Source organism: Suricata suricatta, chromosome 17, assembly GCF_006229205.1.
Source record: "Suricata suricatta isolate VVHF042 chromosome 17, meerkat_22Aug2017_6uvM2_HiC, whole genome shotgun sequence".
Taxonomy (NCBI): Eukaryota; Metazoa; Chordata; class Mammalia; order Carnivora; family Herpestidae; genus Suricata; species Suricata suricatta.
Genome location: NC_043716.1, coordinates 16,615,099 through 16,633,617, shown reverse-complemented (window position 1 = coordinate 16,633,617; position 18,519 = coordinate 16,615,099). Strand labels below are relative to the sequence as shown.

The 18,519-nt window shown below is 53.7% G+C and overlaps 1 protein-coding gene and 1 long non-coding RNA gene across 7 annotated transcripts in view; one reads left to right on the top strand and one right to left on the bottom strand.

The window, feature by feature from the left end:
• The window catches only part of SEZ6 (seizure related 6 homolog), a 45,138-nt gene that overhangs the window by 10,006 nt on the left and 16,613 nt on the right, over positions 1–18,519 (bottom strand). For all 6 annotated transcript variants that reach the window (XM_029927900.1, XM_029927896.1, XM_029927898.1 and 3 more), the window contains exons 2-4: positions 13,216–13,863; positions 12,612–12,745; positions 2,601–2,796 (exon numbers count right to left, since the gene is read on the bottom strand). In XM_029927900.1, the coding sequence (XP_029783760.1) occupies positions 2,601–2,796; positions 12,612–12,745; positions 13,216–13,863 (978 nt within the window). The remainder of the gene's footprint in view (positions 1–2,600; positions 2,797–12,611; positions 12,746–13,215; positions 13,864–18,519) is intronic.
• On the top strand, positions 10,249–11,534 carry LOC115282078. The gene is made up of 3 exons (XR_003904505.1): positions 10,249–10,367; positions 10,789–10,871; positions 11,435–11,534. It is a non-coding gene; the product is annotated as an uncharacterized LOC115282078 (long non-coding RNA).

The window sequence follows — 18,519 nt, the reverse complement described above, 5'->3', positions numbered from 1 at the left end:
GGAACAAATACCAAATGTACCAGCCTGCTGCGTTGTTTATAATCTCGATTAATACAAGCACCTCACATCGGCAGGTACCTTCCAGCTTCTAAAATGCCTTCATACTCTTCTTGATGTCTACAACATGTTTGGGAGGAAGGAAGGCAGGTATGGGTTATTAACTCATTTTTAGGTAGGGAAAGCTAAGGTTCAGAGAGACTGAGGGACTTGCCCTGATCACGCAGCCAGTGAGTGGTAGAGTGGGCATGTGAGGCTCCTCCCTCTGGAGCCCTTCACTTTCCATGTCCCCTCCCACCTGCTTCCCCAGGTGAAGTAGAAACCTGGACTCAGGAGTCAGAGAAACCTGTGAGTAACAAACAAGGCTGCCCTGTGTGGTTGGTTATGGTGGCCACTCACAATGACCTGGGGAGAGACCCAGGGAGGGATGGGGAAAAGAGGGTGGGGCACCTGACCCAAAGTGCAGAGAGAGGGGTGACACCCAGGGATGTCTAGGCCACGAGCCAGATGTACTTAAATCTTTCCTGGGAGTTCTAATCACAACTCTGGGAAGGGGGTCCCCCATTTCATGGATTGGGACATTGGGCTGGGATGGGGTGAGAGCAGGAGGCTAGGGGCAGATGAGGTAGCCCCCAGGCTCCACAGTGGCCACTTCCCAGGAGGAGCTTCCTCCTGTTGCCATGACTACCGTTCCCAGGGAGCCTGGATGACTGCAATCTGTTGAGCTATTTTCTCCCTGGCGTCTGTTTCTGGGGCCAAGTCCAGTGCCAGGAATGCTCAGAAGGGAGGAGGGGCATGCCTGGCAGGGCCCTCTGCTTCCTTATCCTGCCTGAGGCTATGGGAGGGGAGCTGGAACTTGGTTCTGCAGATGAAGCCCTTGTGGGGGCCTGTGCTTGTGATCTCCAACATTATGTTGGACAGCTCCGGCAGTGATGTGGGTACTAGTCCCCTCGCCCCCTCTTCTGGCACCTTCTTTCTCCAGCCCAGGGAGACACGCGTGTGAGCACATGCTCCTCCTGTTCCCATCTCTGGGATCAGGGCTAATTACAGCCTATAATTAGGGGAATTACACTCATTAAGGAAAGAGCTGATCATTGACAAAAACTGGGCCGAGGAGGGAGGGCTTCTGGGGGCTGAGCAGGAGGCAGGGCTGGACCAGCTCTCCCAGCCCCTCCTAGGGGTCTCTGCACCCCTTGCCACTCCTCCAGCTCTATGCCTTCCAACCACATTTGTTTGGCCCAACAGAGAGAAGATCCAGGGTTTTGTGCAAAGGAATTTGCGGCAAGAGAGAAGGTTACCATGGCATGAAATTATGCCCGCTGCTGGGGAGGATTGATGAGGCATTAGGGAGGCTGGTCGGGATGCCTAGATGCTCACCCTTGCCTCAGCTGGCCCCTCGCCTCTGCCAAGTCACTGGCCAGCCCATGCCCACCATCAGGCTTCCTGATGCCATGCCAGGCTGCTCTCCCATTTTGGGTGGAAAGGCTAGAGAGGGGCAAGTGCTTCTTAGAAGGTTCCAGACATCTATGTCTCCAGTGCCTATCCTCCTCCCTAGGCTGTGGATCCTGCAGGGCTGTGGAAGTGGGCCCCGATAACACAGGACAATGCCATGATTGTTCACACCAATTATTTCCCCATTAGCACTCCCCAGTCTGAACCGGTTACCCTGTTACAGCAGCACAAGGGATCAAGAAGACTGCCTGGGGAAAGGGGGTCAGGAGAGAGGCTGATAGAAGAGTGGCAGGGGAAAGCCCCTTTTCCTCCCTTTCCCGTCCTGCCAGCTCTTTAATACTTGTTTTGGTTCCTTCATGGAACATGCTGAGTGCTACGCACTTCACGTTGAACCCTTTTGTATAATTCTTATCATGACTTTATGGAGTAGGTATATTGGTCACATCGTATAGCAGAGAAAGAAGGAGGTCACAGTGGTCAAATGACCTGTCCAAGGTCAACCAATGGGGAGGAGATTTAGACACAGATCTGCCCATGTCCTGACTCTGTGATTTTTCCCATTATATCTTGCCACTCCCTTATTTCCAGAGGTGTTCTGAGCTGAGTAGGGCATGAACCGGGTCTAAGGTGAGTGAGGCGGTTCAGGAAGGCCAGGTTATTGGTAGCAAAGGACTTCCCGATGGTTACTATCAAGCCCCTTTGACTTCGCCCCCTTGAATTTAGGGGAGATGCCTTTTTTTGTTATTGCCTGAGTGTCTGTTTCCCCCTAGAGATGCTGAATTCCTTGAGGGAAAGGACTTGGAGGGTTCATCTTGATATTGTCAGTGTTCAGCACAGGTCTGACTAAGAGCAGATGTCTAGGAAAAGTTTACTAAATGAATGAATGGATGGATGGCAATGGGCATCCCTGATTCTGTAGTTCTGTGTCAGGCCCCCTTCATAACCAGTGCTCTACAGGGTAGTAGGTGGAGGAAGGAAGGTTCCTGAGGTGTCTGATGTGTCACAATCACCTTTAGTTGTATAGAGCTTCACTGGGCCCTGTGCCTGTCCCCCGTCTGCCCTCCACCTGCTATACACACCTATCATAGCCCCAGAGATCCCGAAGAGGGCACCCAGTCTGGCTCATTCTTCCCACAGCTGCCCAGGCCTACCTTGGTAGTGGAAATGGAAGGTGCCAGGTCCAGCAGGTGGAGGGAGGCTTTGGAACCTCAGTGCTGCTTGGTGGGTGGGGCTACGGATAACTTGGCCCCTCAGCAAGAAAGACTGGTTGGCCAGAGGCAGCGGGTCAGGCCCACCCAGGCCCTCCACAGTCACCATCTCCCCCTCCCGGAGGCTGATGTTCTGGACCTGCCATGGGATAGACAAAGCAAAGCAGGGCAGTCAGGCTTCCTCCTGCTGACTGAGCCCTGCTGCCCACAGGCTCCAGGGGCCCCAGGAGGGCCAATCCTCAGCACCGCTTGGCTCCTTAAACCCTCAGGCCCTGAGCTAGGCGCCTGAGTGCAAGAGAAGCTCATTTCACCTTCCCAGGAACCCTGTGAGATGGGATCTGAAGTTTATATCCAAGGTCACATAGATATTATTAGAAGAACTGTAATTTGTAAGCATGTCTTTCTGTCTCCAAAGCTTTTTTCTTTTCTTTTCTTTCCTAATTTGAGAGAGATGTGTGAGTAGGGGAGAGGGACAGAGGGAGGGGAAGGGAGAGAGAGAGAGAGAGAGAGAGAGAGAGAGAGAGAGAGAGAGAGATTGACAGAAAGAGAGAGAGAAAGGATCCCAAGCAGGCACCATGCTCAGTGCAGAGCCTGATGCAGGGCTTGATCCCACAACCCTGGGATCATGACCTGAGCTGAAATCAAGAGTCAGAAGCTTAGCAGGCTGAGCCACCTAGGCACCCCATCTACAAAGCTTTTCAATGACACCAGGACACCAGCTGCTTCCTATCCCTTCACTTCTTTGGGCTCAGTTTTCTCTTCTGTAAAGTGGACATGGAGTAGGTATGTTGAACTGGATGGTATCCAAGGGCCTGGCCAGCCATATGAGGTCTTAAGCATGAGACCCATGTGCCCAGCTTCCCCTGGATTCCCCCTGCTGGACCTCACACCCAGCCTGCCTCACACTGAGCCATCCCACACCCAGCCAGCAGCTTCCCTCCCTGCCCATGTGCATGCCCAAGTTAGAAACTGGCATCTGGCCTCCTCCCTTACACTCCATGTCCAAACAGCCATTCAATCCTGTCTATTGGACTCAAATCTTTTTACTACTCTTCATCCCCTCTGCCACTTCCCAGCTCCTCACAGCTATTGCTCCCTGGAATCACTGTGGCAACCTCCTGGCCGGCCTCCCTGCTTGCTTGCTGGGCTTCACCCACTCCTCCCTCTGCATCAATACTTTCTGAACTGCAGCCAGCTAATAGCCCCAACCTGTGGCCCATCATAGTGCTTCCTTGTTGAAATCCTCTGGGGGGCTCCATGGAACCCACAAAACCCCATCTAGTCCTGATATCTTGCTGTGGTCCTCAGGGCCGTGACCAACTTGGCTCCTGCTATCTGCTCAGCCAGGCCTTAAGCTGCATGCTTCCACATGCCGGTCATCAGTCTGTACTCTCTTCTTGGGCCTCTTTTTATTTTTTCTTTATTAAAAATGTTTATTTATTTATTTTGTTGGCGGGGAGAGGCAGAGAGAGAGAGGGAGAGAAAGGATCCCAAGCAGGCTCTACAGTATCAGTGGAGCCCCATGCAGGACTCGAACTCACAAATTGTGAGATCATGACCTGAGCCAAAACCAAGAGTCTGACCCCCAACTGGCTGAGCCATTCAGGTGCCCCTCTGGGCCTCTTTTTCCAGTCCTCCCTCTGGTTGTCTGAATCCTCTCTCCCACCACCCCAATCCTCAGGCCCTCGATCCCTGGATCATCCTGCTGGGCTCCATGCCTTCATTCAGTCAAACAAGGATTAGACAGCAATAGACTGCCTAGAGGGGCAGTAGCACTGTGGCCTGGTACAAGGATCCCAGAGGTCTGTTCCCTCCCATATATCCCAGTTGGCTCTTCCTCTCTATCCCTTGGCTCTGATCACCCCTTGCAACATTTTTTTCTCACCTGGAGAATGGCCTTCCCCTCTCCCATCCTCAGCTCATTGCTGGGTCCTGGCTGGCTCAGAGCAAATTATATCTCTCTCCTTACCCAAACCCTGTTCACGACTTCAGACTGCCCAGAGGACAAGGTCCAAACTTCCCAGCTCAGAGTTGGCCCTGGTGGCTTTGCCAGCCTCCCTTGCTGGCACTGCGATCAGAGGCTACACCTCCCCTCCACCCTTCTGGGCATTTGTATCTGCAGGAGCCTGCACAAGGAATGCCCTCAATTCTTGCCCTCCTGGTGAGGTTGGTCATTCTTTCAGATCTCAGGACCACCACCCTCTGCCTTGAAGCCAGGCCAGTCCCGTTCCTTTGTCTCAGGTCCTCTCCACCTGTCCTTTCTGTACCTCTTCCATTAGAGCCAGGGTGGTGTTTGGAGTCACAATGCCATATTCAATGGCCAGTCGTAATAAAGATGTGTGGAGAGAGTGAATGTGCGGACCAGTGGAGGTGCATTCTTCGCCAGATTCCTGTGAGCTGAGAAGCACAGAGGATGCATGCGGAGCCTAGCTAGGTCCAAGGAGATAGCCACTCTCTGGGCCCCTCACACTGTGGGTGCTGAGGACAGCTGTGCCCTGGGACTTCTCTGTCTGGGAGAAAAGACCTAGTGGGTCTTTGAGGCCAACAAGAAGGCTCAAGGCAGGGTGCCGGGGCCCCAGTGCTGTCTCTCCGGGAGGAGCTCCCTTACAGGGCATGTTCGGGTGGTGGCTGCCTGACCATCTGCTGGGGACATTCCTCAGGGAATTCCTGTCGCAGGCAGAGGCTGGATGAGGTCCCTTCAAACTTGGAGATTCTGTGATTCTGGAGTTGGGCAAACAAGACTCACACACGTGGAATCTGTAATTATCGAGAGATGCCAGGCAGCATATAATTCTGACTTAAGTGGCACTGAATGCACGCAGCAGGAATCCTCCAGGGGGGAACGGAGAGGTTGTGGGCTCAGGGAGAGTGTGCAGCAGGTGGGTCTGAGAGGTCCTGGGGAGGAGGAGGAGGAAGGGAGGACATCGCTGTAGGGAAATGAACTTAGCATTTTTCCTACTTCCCATAAACATCCTTTGACTTACAGCTTCAGCTCCTGACTCTGCTGTTTTGCCACTAGCAGAGGTGGCTCCGTAATAACAATGACCATTCACGGAGCACCTACAATGGGTCAAGTCTCGTTCTGTTTATAGATATAATTTCATTCTCACCACACTTCCATAAGGTAAGTGGTAAGATCTCCATGAGTAAAGAGAGGCTCTGAGAGACTAAGGAACTCAGCAAAAGGTCACAAAGATGTTAAGTAGCAGAGTCCTGCCTTGTTGGAGACAAAGGAAATTCCTTCCCTCCCAACCTCATGGTGGTGTTACCTACAGAAAGCCATTCAGACATCCAAATGCCCCTACATCTTTATTCCCAGACCCCAGGCTAGCTGGGTGTAGAGTCGGGTGGGTTTTGGCGAGATCTGGCTTTTTCCAAGATGTTGAGATTTATGTTCTCAACAGCCATCCTTTAATCCACCCTCCGAAGCCCAGGGGAAAACTGGGAAAACTGGGAGCTGAGGCCTCTGGACCCCTCTGATCAAGAGAAGGCATGGCCCTTTCAAGCCAGCCTGGCTTCCAGCCCATCCTGGCAGTGAGGGGTTGCTGTGAGATCATGAAAGGGAGTGGGCCTGGGTTGCCCAAGGCTCACATCCAGAAAGCACCCTGTTCTTGGCTAGAGGCTATCTGTGTGGCTCTGGTCCCCTGGGTTCCCAGCACCCACTTGCAGGCCTGCTGCAGTGGCTGCAATGTAATTTGTCACTTGTTTGAAGGCCAGGCCTGACAGGGGCCAGACAGGGCTGAGTGTTGGACAAGGAGGGTGATGAAGTCTTGATGCAATTTGCAGGCATCTGAAGAGCTTGGGAGACAGATTGAAATGTCAGCTCTGCTCACAAGGGCAGTCTTCCCACACCCCTAGCTGGCAACAAGAGTGGGAGCTGGGGGCCAGGCAGGGGGAAAATAGGGCAGAGGGAGGCAAAGATAGTTCCCACACGACCCTGACTAGCACTGTCCGGCTTCCAGTAGACCATGGGGACAGTTCACAGGAGGAAATTTAGACACTTTGAAGGGACTGAGTCCTTCCTGAATGGGAGGTGGGGAGGATTTAGGCTGTGCTCTGCCAACCCCAGACCGTCAGCCTTGACTGGCCTGTCTGGCCCCATGGAAACCGCCAGTTGGGTCTCCAGAACATGCCCTAATGGTGTGACTCATAGATAGGAAGGTGCCACCCCCTGCCCTGAGTAAAACCTGCACAGGCAGACAAGCTCAAGGATGACTCTGGTGTGTGAGCCCCACCCCCAGCACCCGAGCCCCCAGTCCCAGAAAGATGGCCACAGGCCCTGCTCCACTAAACCGTCCTGGCCACCAACACCCATGAGTGATGCACATAGTTGATGCACACAGCCTTCTCAAACACTTGGCATGGCACACCCATCTTCTCCCCCACATCCACATGCTTTCCCACACCCACGTGCTCCCCCATCCACGTGCCTCTCCACTCCAAACAATACTCTAGTCACAATTTTTCCCACAGGAGCCTTTATAGTTTTCAAAGCTTTTTCACATCCATTATCCTCTCAGATCTCACAAAATTTCAATAAGGGAGGCAGAGCAGACTGTGGTTACCTCCACTCTATAGATAAGGGAATCTTGTAATCAGAGATGTTGAGAATTCCTCTTTGGGTCACACAGTAAATATCCAAAGCAAAGCCAGGACTCCAGGGCAGGATCCCCGATTCCTGGTCCAGTGCTTTGTCTTCATGCACAGCACTCCAGCCTTGCTCTCAAACTGGAGGAATTCTAGGCGGGTGTCTTACAGGAGCAGGCAGGGCTGAGTTGAGAAAAAGGATTGGGGTACAGCCCCCACCAATAGTCCCCAGCTTAACTCCCTCTTTCGATTTGCTACACGGGTCCAATCTCCCGGGCCGGGGGAAGAACAGGGGCTCTTAAGTCCTGGAATCAAACCTCAGCTCGATCACTGACTACTTGAAAGGGCCTTGGGCAAGTCACAGGACCTTTATGAACCCCAGTTTCGTGTGTGAAATGGGATGGCCATACCCACCTGATAGGGTTGTAGGGATTTAAGTTAGATTCCACCTGTAAGGGGTTTAGCACAGACCAAGTACACCTTAGCAGTTCTCTTCCCCTCTCCTGGGGAGATCTGGGCCCTACCTTGGTAAGACCATGGCTCTTGCTGTGGTGACAGTTGTCACCAAAAGACCCTTAGCCTCAGGGCTGCCAGACTCTGCCTAGGAGGCACTGTACCTGGGAGCCACCCTCTCTCTCGCCCAGGTTCTACAGCTGCTAGGAAGGAGGAAGCAGGGTCAAGAGTTTGAGGGGCCACTGCCTAGTCTGGCTTATGAGGGAGCCTCCTGAACCCAGAAAAGGAGACATGCTCAGAAGGATGGGCTGGGAGGGCCCTTCTGCATCATCTGGTTGACATCTCCTTTTGTAGAGAGGGAAACCAGTCCGGAGAAGGCAGGGCCTCTGCCCAGTCACCAAGAGAGGGGCTGCAGAGGTAGGAATGGAGTCCCAGTTCCACATGACCGCCTCTGCGCTCTTGTCTGAACTGATGCCTGTCTACAAACTCCTTTGAGATCGAGTCTGCTTTAGGGATGTGGAACGGGGCCTAAATCCATGGGGCTAGACCTGCCTGTGTCTCTGTAGCTTCTCTCAGATGAGCTTTCCAGGAGCCAGAAAAGAGGAGGTTGCCCAGAAATCTCACGCCATTGGCCTGCTACCCTACTGGTGTCCACATCAGGCCTGGTCCTGGTGTCCCGGCAATCAAACTGGCAGCTGATCTGGCACAGGAGAGCTGTGTTCCAATGCAGCTACCCAGGGCACAAGGGTAGGGACTATGGGCAGCTGTCCCTAGGCTCCAGATGGTACAGAGAACAGCCAAGCCAAGATGGAGGCTGGCAGTGGGAAGGCTCTTGGAATGCCAAGTGCAATGAGAAGCACACACCAGGCCCAGAAAGGCCTGGGGCTCCCAGGGGAGACTGGCTGCCTGGAGAGGGGATGAGACCCACATGGGCCATCCTAAAGGGGCTTCTCTGGATCTCTCAAGAAAGAGCCTAGCCCAGTGCCTGACCCCAGCTGAAACAGGCAAACCTCCTCTGTTTATAGAGGGACCAATCTTCCTCTTTCCTGTGGGTGGCTCAGACCCCAGCCTTACAAATAGCTGCAGCACCCTGAAGGTTGGGGCAGGGGCAAGGCATAAAGCAGGTTATGAGGGGCTGTGGTCCAAGACATGAAGAACTGGGGATGTAGAGATTCTGGAACCCTCGAGGCTGTTCCTCATGCAAAGAATCTTGCCCAGGGCCCTGGACTTTAGCCCGGGCTGTGGTCTCATGTCAGGAACTCAGCATGGTGTCAGGGATGTGACTTAGGGGTCCTTAACATGCTCTTCTCCTCCCATGGTTTCTTCCATCCTTCCTGCCTAGATTCCATCCCTTCTATGTACCCTGAACCATCACTGTGAATTCATGGAGAGGCAGGCACAATGGAGGTTTACCCACAATGGAGAGAAGCCACAAGCCTTTCCCCAGTCTGAAGCAGTCACAGACACCTTCTAGACCTTCCAGCCACCTCACTCATTTCATCCCCTACCGGGCAGATGAGCCCCTGCTTTCAGGCCTAGCCTCTGGCAAGAAGAACACTCCAGAAGCCCCTAAGCTCACTTTCTGCTCTCGTGTGATAAAGTCACCTGTCCCAAACCGCCTGGCAAACCTTCAATGGCCAGTCTGACATACCCGCTGCTTTCCAGCCCAGGCTTGTTTGCTGATCTCTCATCTGTCAGGCCTCAGAGCAGGTCTCATTGCCTCCAGAAATCCTTCTCTGACCATCTGGGCTGGCAAAGTGTGCCCCATCCTGGCATTCCCATAGTCCCCTGCACTTTGCACTCCACCCCAACAGTGCTGAGCATTCTGTGGTCAGTGTTTACAACTTCCGTTTCCCCCAGGAACTGTGTCCAGCACCAGCCCAGAGTCTGGCACACGGTAACTGCTCAATTTATATTCGGAGAACAAAGTCATTCATCAAAACACACTAGTTAGTGATTAATTGAGTGACCTTGGGCAATTCCCTTTCCTTGCTAGCCTCAGTTTCTCCAACTATACATGAGCATTGGTCTGCGGTATCAGTAATGCTTCAGGTTCCAAAGTGACCTGTGTGGCAATGGCAAGGAGGTCTAAATAGGAGCAGAGGTTGCCAAAACTGGAGCCGAAGCTTAACTGTTCCTCCAGCTTGGGCTGATTCTGTCCTTTCCTTCCTGGCCCTTCCTGCCATGGCCTCAGACTCTAATTCAGGCCATCAGGGCCAACAGGGTCCCCAAGGACAGTGCTATACAGTGGGGAGGCAGCCAGCATCTGCCTGCCACCTTTCCAGACAGCAAGCCGGGGCAGGTCTTCCTCTCAAGGTTGCCTGGTAACAGCTTTAACATTCTGATGGAAAAAAAAATGTGGTAGCATCAGACAATAGACACACAGCTTACATGAGGGGGTAGGAGGGGCATCTAGGGTGGGGCTTGTGCCCGGGCTGTGTCAGGGGCAGGCAAAGCAGGCATCTGGCTCCCTTGTGGAGAGTACCAGGACTGGACCTGGTCTGGTCCAGTGGGCTTCAGTGGGGATGGCAGGCTTGGGGGGCAGGTATAGACAGCTCAGGCCTGCAGGAGGGCACCCGGCCTGGCATCTGCCCTTTCCCATCCCCTTTCCCACACCTGCAGCTGGCGCCTTCCACCCGGTGAGCCACAGCCGGTGCCACCTCTCATTAGGTGATGATTTTACATTAATTACCTTAATTAAGCGGCACTGAGTGCTAATGGCTCAGGGGGGTGGTGGTGGCTGCTCCTAATTACCCTCCCAGTCAGCCCAGAGCGAGGGGCACGGGGCTTGGCAGAGCAGGAGCAAATAGTTACAGAAAGAAGGGAGGGACCCACCAGTGGCTGCAGAGGGCCCCCCACTCTGGGCCTGGCTCAGAGACCTGGACCTGACGTCGCCAGGACAGGTGTAGCTGGCTGCAGGCCCAGATCCAGAGGCTTTGGGCTGGGCGGGGAGCAGGCTGAGAGCTGGGAGCAAGCAACACTGCCCTGTTTCCTGGACACCTCCTCTGCCTCCTTCTCTGTGCTCCTCCATCACCTGCCTGATTGCCTCGGCTAGGCTGAATGCCTCTCTCCACCTCCATTCTGTCTCCAGACTCAGGCCAATGTCACCATCCTCCATCCACCTGTCCTTTCAGTCAGTCTGTGGAGACCCCATTCTGGGACCTGTACTCCAAGGTACCCTTCAAGGAGCTCAGGGTACAGCTGGGGAGCTGGCCAGCTCTAAACAGACCCACGGGACGAGGCATCGGGGGAGAATTCACAGAGAAAGTGACACCAAGGGGAGTCCTGGGAGGGGATAGTAGGGTGATTCTTCTGGGCAGAGAGAGGAGCACATACAGTTGGGGCTTGTGAGGAAGGTGGGCTTGGCCCACCCTGTTAGCTGCATGTTGCTCAGTGCAAGGGGGAAGTAGACAGTGAGGGAGGAAGTGGCTGGACATGGGTCAGAGAGACTGGCCGTGATGTAGAGGCCCCTGGGGAGGTGTGGCAGCGGAAGTTTGATTTCATATGGGAAAACGACTGCAGTGGAGGGGTTCTGGCTGGCTCAGCTGGAAGACCATGTGATTCTTGATCTCAGGGTCATGAGTTCAAGCTCCAAGTTGGGCTTCAGAACTTACTAAAATAAAAATAAAAATAGAATAGAATAGAATAGAATAGAATAGAATAGAATAGAATTAAATGACCACAGAGTGCCTAGGTGGCTCAATCTGTTAAGCGTCTAACTCTTGATTTCAACTCAGGTCACCATTTCAGTTTGTGAGATCAAGCCCCACATCGAGCTCTGTGCAGACAGTGTGGAGCCTCCTTGGTATTCTTTCTGTTTTTGACCCTCCCACCATGCACAGGTACGTCTCTCATGCACAGGTGCATTCTCTCTCTCCCTCAAAATAAATAAATAAACATTAATAAAATGACTCCAGTGGAGGTGGAGGATAGTGGGGGCAAGCATGAGTGGGGTGACCAGTGAGGCAGCCACTGCATCATCTGGGGGAGGCTGGACCATGTGGTGGTTGTGGGGATGGAAGGGAGGAGCAGGCAGATCTGAGTTTTGGGAAATGTCATGATAGAACATGGGCAGGGGCCAACGGGACTCGAGGATGAGGGAGAAAGAAGGGCCAGGCCAACCTCACCGTGCACACAGTTTCAGGTGCCATCCACATTGCACAGTGGTGGCCCTGTTCCATATTTCTGATGGGTTAGGGTCCATCTCTGAGGTCAAGAGTGATGCAGTGAGCAGGTTTGGGGGAGCAAAAGGGAAAAGTTGGTTTTGAGGGGCATGGCGGTGGAAGAGCCTATGGGACATCCATGAGGACCTGTAGGCTCAGGTTCCAAGATTAAGAGTCTTAATCCCAAGGGAGGGATGAGATGGCCCAGGGGGGCAGGTGGCAGGAGGCTGAGACTGTGGGTCTGACTCGCCCACCAGCTGATGCTGCCCCGTGTCTGTCTTCCCCAGCTCTGCACCCCAAGAGCCAGCACAGGGACTGGCCCAGAGGAGCTGCTCAGGGAGTATTTGCTGAAGGAATGAGTGAGTGATTAAGTGAATCAATGAGGTTCCATGGCTCTCTTCAGCCCAACAACGCAGCCCTGAGTTCTTGCAACTCAGCCACATAAATTCAGAGATTCACCCAATCCCCTGCCCCTCCAAGGGTAGAGCCCTTGCTCAAGATTTCTTGATTTCCTGGGGAAGAGCATGGGCTCTCCTGCTCTCCCGCAGCCCCTTCCAACCTAGGGCATTGCAGGTTAGGAACGGTAGCTCTTTCCTCCTTGGTGCATGGGGCAGAAGCTGGCCAAGTTTTCGGCCCAGCCCTGGCTCTAGGCCCCCACCAGAGGATGCCACTGAGCACCCACACCTTCTCTGATCCCCAGCACCTTTCTGGAAAGATAATACACCAACCCTGCCAGGGCCAGGTTGCTTACCTTGATTTCTACACCATAGCCAGGGTAGACGGAGATGTAGTAGAAACAGTCCAAGCTGACATCAGTACGTGAGCTGGGAGCCGTGGGCGAGTCCAGAAAGCCCTCTGGGCCTGAGAAATTCCGGCTACAAGGGCCTGGGAGGCAGTAGGAAACAAAAGGCTAAGCCCAGCTCTGGTGAAGTTGGTTCAACCAAAGCTGACTGGTGTGTGTGTGTGTGTGTGTGTGTGTGTGTGTGTGTGTGTGTGGTGAAGCCCACCTCTTGGGACATTTATTCCCCTGTTGAAAGAAGGGACCACCTTTTCTTGAGCACCTACTATGTGCAATCTTATCTCAGTTCTCACAGTGGCTCATTGAGGTACGTCTTCTTATCGCCATTTAATAGATGAGGCTCAGAGAGGTTCAGCAAAATTCCTAGGGTCTGTTGTAGTTACTCCCAATCAGGATTTGAACCCAAGTCTATCTGGTTCCAATCCACATTGCTGCACGCTGGCCCTTGGTGCCAAAGGGGAAGGCAGGGTGGAACCATGACAGAGACAGAGGAATTCAGGGGCCCCGCAGTTCCCCCATCCCAATTTCCAGATCTGTAAGCCAGCAGGTAGCTGACCTGGTGGCTGGACGGTGGTGATGGTGGTGGTGATGGTGGTGGTGGTGGTCTCCTCATCGTCCCCTGAAGCTGTAGAGGTGGCAGTAGTTCCCTCCATCCTGAGCCCTGTGGTCTGGGACTCGACCTCTGGAGCCCATGGCCTGCCCATGTCCCCAGGACCCTCCTGGGTTGGAGTCCATGCTCTGCTAGGGGGTGTGGTACTGGGCCTTTCCCCTGGGCCTGGGGTGGGCACTGGAGGTAGCGGGGCTGAGATACGAAGCACAGGGGACCCTGACTCCAGGCTCCAGGGCCTTTCTCTGGACTGGGGCTGAGTGGGTGCCGCGGCCATGGCCGGAGTGGGGCTGGTGAAGACAGGGCGGCTGTCCTGGTTGGCCAGGCGGGGAAGGGGACTCGGGGTGAATGGTGTGGGTGGGTCAGGCTGGAAGGGCAGTGCTGGCCTCAGCCCTTCCTCGCCCCCCTCTAGCCCTTCTTGTAGGAATTCCTCGAGCAGCGGGTGGTGGTTGAGCAGCTTCAGGGTAGGGGCTGTTGTGACGAAGTGGACGCCTCGCTCTGGCTGCTCAGGTGTGGGGGCCACTGTCAGTTCCCCATCCGTCTCCTCGATGCCTGGGGCCTGCCCTTCCCCCGTGGTTGGGGCCTCTGAGGAGAGTCCTGGAATAATAACGAATGATCAGAGGTGCCCCCTTGCCCCACAGTGAGCAGCATCACACCCGGTCCAGACGGTAGGAGAGCCATCTCTCCGTTGACAGAGCACCTTGGGAAGTGTGCTCACTGTTGGGAACCAGGAGCTATAGAATTTGAGAGCTGGAAATGAGAGGTTATCACATAGCTCAAGGATGGCTTCCCTCTGACACCAGAGGTGGACATTGCTAATCTATCTTTCCACTGTTTCCTGCTGTTCCCAGATTTGGCCTCAGAATCCTTCTCAACACAACACTCCAGGCAACCAGCCTTGACACCTCAGACCAACACGATGAATACATATTTGCCATTCCTGACTGGGGCCTTCATTTTGTAGCTGAGGAAACAGGCCAAAGAAAGGAAGTGGGGGCGCCTGGGGGCTCAATCAGTTGAGCCTCGGACTTTGGCTCAGGTCACGATCTCACAGCTCGTGGGTTTGAACCCCATGTCGGGCTCTGTGCTGACAGCTCAGAGACTGGAGCCTGCTTCCGATTCTGCGTCTCCCTCTCTCTCTGCCCCTCCCCTGCTCATTCTCTGTCTGTCTCTCTTAAAAATAATAAACATTAAAAAAGAAAAAAGAAAGGACATGGCTTGCTCTAGGTCACACACCAGTCAGTTGAAGACCTGAGGTAAAACTCTTAGCAAACATCCTATCCCCCACCACAGTTACTTTTCTGCCTAACATTATAGGGTTTTCAAGTTTGTTTTCTGTTCTCAGTGAAGCTGCTGGTCATTAGTTTCAGGAAATGCTTCATATATTTGGAGTTTTGGTTCGGATTCCCTCACAGGTGCATGGAATCTTGGTTAGGGTCCCATTAGGTCCTATTTCTCTCACATCTCAGAAAATAATTTCTTTGGTCTTTTTTTTTCTTTTCTTACCTTTTTTTGGATCCTTTTAGAACAGTGATGTGAATAGGAAAAGTCAAGATCTAGCGTAAAGCATATGTGGTTTCAAATCCCAAATCCATTCTGCTTTGAGGCTATGTGACCTTAGGCAAATAACCTGAACTCTCTGCAACTGAGTCTACTCATCTGTAAAATGGGGTTTCTTTTCTAGGATTAACTGAGATGATATTACTTCTTTTCCTCATTTAATATGCCTCTCTAAATTCCCAGTATCTTTCTTATGATACTAGCCAGGGCCCATGTAGGGCATGGTCTAAAGCAGGGATAGAATGTTTAGCCCCAATCCATGGCAGCCATTATTAGCCAGTTTTGGGTATTTTTTGCTGAGCCACATGGAACTTCAGAATCCTTCTCAACACAGTTATCCAAGCAGCCACTACTAATCAATTAGAAAGACTATGGAAGATGAAATGTATGTGCTGTTGCTGGTCTGAGGTACAGGTTGCTCTGCTATTGATTATTTTGACTTTTTCAACCACATAGCTGGACAGATGATGCATATTCTGCTTGTGGCCCACTAGGCTCTCCAGATCCTGAACTGCCAGGAAAAGGTCAATGGATGCTGGCTCCAGAATCAGCTCATATAGAATTCTGCCAGTTCTGAGAAGGCCAGGAGGATATTCTGGTTCTAACAGCTCTCAAAATGGCTGCTTGAGCACTTGAAGGGAAACACAGCCAGAGTGAGATAACAGTTTGCAAGGAGAAGGTTGGTTCCTCTGAATGTCTGATGGTGGGGCTGTCATTCCACAGACTCACAGCCACCCCACGGATTGGCAGGCACGAGGAAGTGGCAGATGGCCTACATTCTGTTCAGGAGCCCATAGCAGCTCTGAAGTGTCAGACAAAAGGGAGGAGGGAGGAGATGGGGTAGGAGAGGTAAGTGCAGGTCAGAGGGCTCTCCATCGTTCTGGGTCAGAAGGGCCTTGGTGCCCCAAGGCGTTGAGAAACCAGGACCAACCCTTATCTCCTGAGATGCCCACTGAAGCAGCCCATCTGTGCTTTGGCATTCTGTGCCAGACACTGACGACACAATGCCCAAACTAGATGCCCAGCCAGGCCCATATCCCCCAGAGCAGATGGTCTGCCAGTGCCCTGTGTCTTTCATTTGAGTCAGTGACAGAGGGGCCAGGCAGTGCCTATGACATGTCAGGACAGGGCTACTCCCTTTGCCCACCTCCCAGATGCCACACGGTCTTTGCCAGGTGAGCTGAGACTGATCTTAACATGGCGCAAGGAACAGGACCCTTCTCAGCACATAGACTGAAGACCAGGGTCCCCTTCCAGGATTGCCCGATAAGAGATGTGGCCCGTGGTTCCCAGGGCAGGTACCTGTGGGGTTCTTGACTGGGAGAGGGAGGGCAAGGAGATCCTCTATCTCAGGAAGGGACCATAGCAGGCCCAGCTCCTCTCGCTGGCTGCCAGGTGGGTGCCAGGCAACAGAGCAGAGCTAATGGGCACCTCCCGTCACTGTCGATTGCACTGATTGTGTTATCTGGGGGGACTGAGCACTTGGTTAAATGGGATCGAGATAGCATATCAAACGAGCAAATTGATTCTGTAATCAGCTGCCACTTGGCCCCGGAGGGTGCTACCCACTGTCAGAGAGGGTAAGATAACATTTCTGGGAGACAAGCCATTTCTGGGGAGGGGGCATTATGGAAGCCCGAGGCCCTGCAACCTGTCCTCCCTGCCGCCAGGTTCCTGGGGTTCTCTGCCTGGGCTGAGTTCAAAGGTGCAGAGACTGACAAAGGGAGAGAGTGTGAGGCAGGGGATAGTGAAAGGGGGTGTCAGGGCCCCAGACGCTCAGTCTCATCAGGTACCTGCTGTTTTCCAGACTCTGAGTCAGGGTGTTCCCAGATCTTGTATTATTTAATTGATACTACAGCTCCGTGAGAGGGGAATTACAAAGAACCTGAAGCCTAGAAGGGCAGGGAAAGGACCTGCCCAGTGGCACAGTGGTGAAGCTAGGATCTAATCTAGGCTGATAAGGCTTCAAAGCCTTGGTCTTCTCATCTAGCCTGCCTCACTGGAAGACAGCCGAGCTCTCTAGAGAACCCTCTAGTCAGGTGAGGAAACTAAGGCTCAGAGAAAGAATGGACGTGTCCGAGGTCTGATGCAGCTTGGAAGTAGAGCTAGGGCCAGAATTTCTGGCATCTGGAGCCTGAATTGAGCCTGCCTTGGTCTGGACCCTCAGAAAGCCTTCTGCCTGGGACCCAGGGAGCACCCACCCAGTGCCCAAAGCACATCTGAGTCTGGGGAGAAACCAGAAACTAGTAACCCAGTTTCTCTGGGTGGGGCCACAGAATCCCACATATCTGGGTTCAAGGGGTTAGCTCTGCCACAAGAAAGTTGTCTCAGGGTTTTTGTGTCCTCAGGTGTAAAATGGCACTTGGGAGGGGATTCATGAGATTTAGTGTTCTAAATTGTAGTTTCTCGAGGGAGGAACTGAGGGAGAGGACACACCAAGGAGGCTGGGGGCAGTCACCACCCACCCCTGCCCAGGAAATCTGAAGGCAGGCCTAGGGTGGGGAGGAGATAGCCCTAGATGGGGCCTCTTCTCTCTGAGGGAGCACATTCCCTGTTGTGTGGTGGTGTGTGTGACCCCGAGCATGTCAGCATCCTCATCAGTTAAGTGAGGATATTTCAGCATGCAAAGGGCAGCTACCCCTAGGCCGGCATGTAGTAGGTAGACAGGTCCCCCACTATCCCTACCTGACTGCTCCACCTGCTGCCAGAACACAGGAATGCACTCCCGGGGCTGCTCCCCCTCCTCTCTTCCTGTAGGGACGGAGGGCCAAGGGCCAAGGGCCACTTCCTCCAAGAGAGCTGGGTTCGGGAAACACCCGTCCCCTCCCACCCCCTCCACCACCAGCCTCCCCTGCAGACAGGGCTGGAGCTTCCCGGCAGCCCCCAGCCTTAGTGTGGCCCCGTTGCCGCCTGGGCCCTCCCCCCGCATTAGCTCTTAAGCTATGCAAATAGACATCGGAGGGAGCCCTGTTTAAAGTATTTAGACGAAATGAAAAAAGGCTTTCATCGGCACTAATGAGCCATTCAGGATGCTCCCCGGTGGATTCTCTCCCGCTCCCGCCTCCCGGCCCGCGCCGCCCCCCGGTGGCCCGTCTTGGGATTGGAGGCCCCTTCCCCCACCCCGGAGGCCCAGAGTGGGCAGCCTAGGAAAGGGCGTCTGCCCTGCCCCCTCCTTCCCGGGGGCCCAGCTTGGTGAGGTTGCAGACAAGAGCCCTGTGCTCAATGACCCTGGCAAGCCTGGACTGGAAGGAGGGTTGGGTTGTCTAGCCTCTGGGGGAAGCCATGACTTCGGGGACCTTTCTTAATAGCATCCAACTAGGTGGGTGTTATTGTCCATCTTATGGATGGGGAAACCGAGGCTCATGGAGGTCCAGGAGGCTGCCACGGGTTCACAGTGCTGGTGGGCTGTGGAGCTGGAATTGGTCTGTGTGGAGGCAGTGGTGAAGGATTGGGGTCCTTATGCCATGGCCCTGCCTGGAAGACCTGCTGCACAGGCAACAGGCTTCAGATGCTGCCTCGGGGCCAGCTGGGCTGCCCCATTGCGGTGCTGTTGTTTCTGCAAATCTTTCTGCATCAGACAGCCCGAAAACCTCAGGTTCCAATCCCAAATCTGTGCCTCACCAGCTGTGCAACCTGGGAAAGGGGCTGCCCACTTGGGTCTCTGTTTCTCCATCTGTGGAGTGGGGACATCTG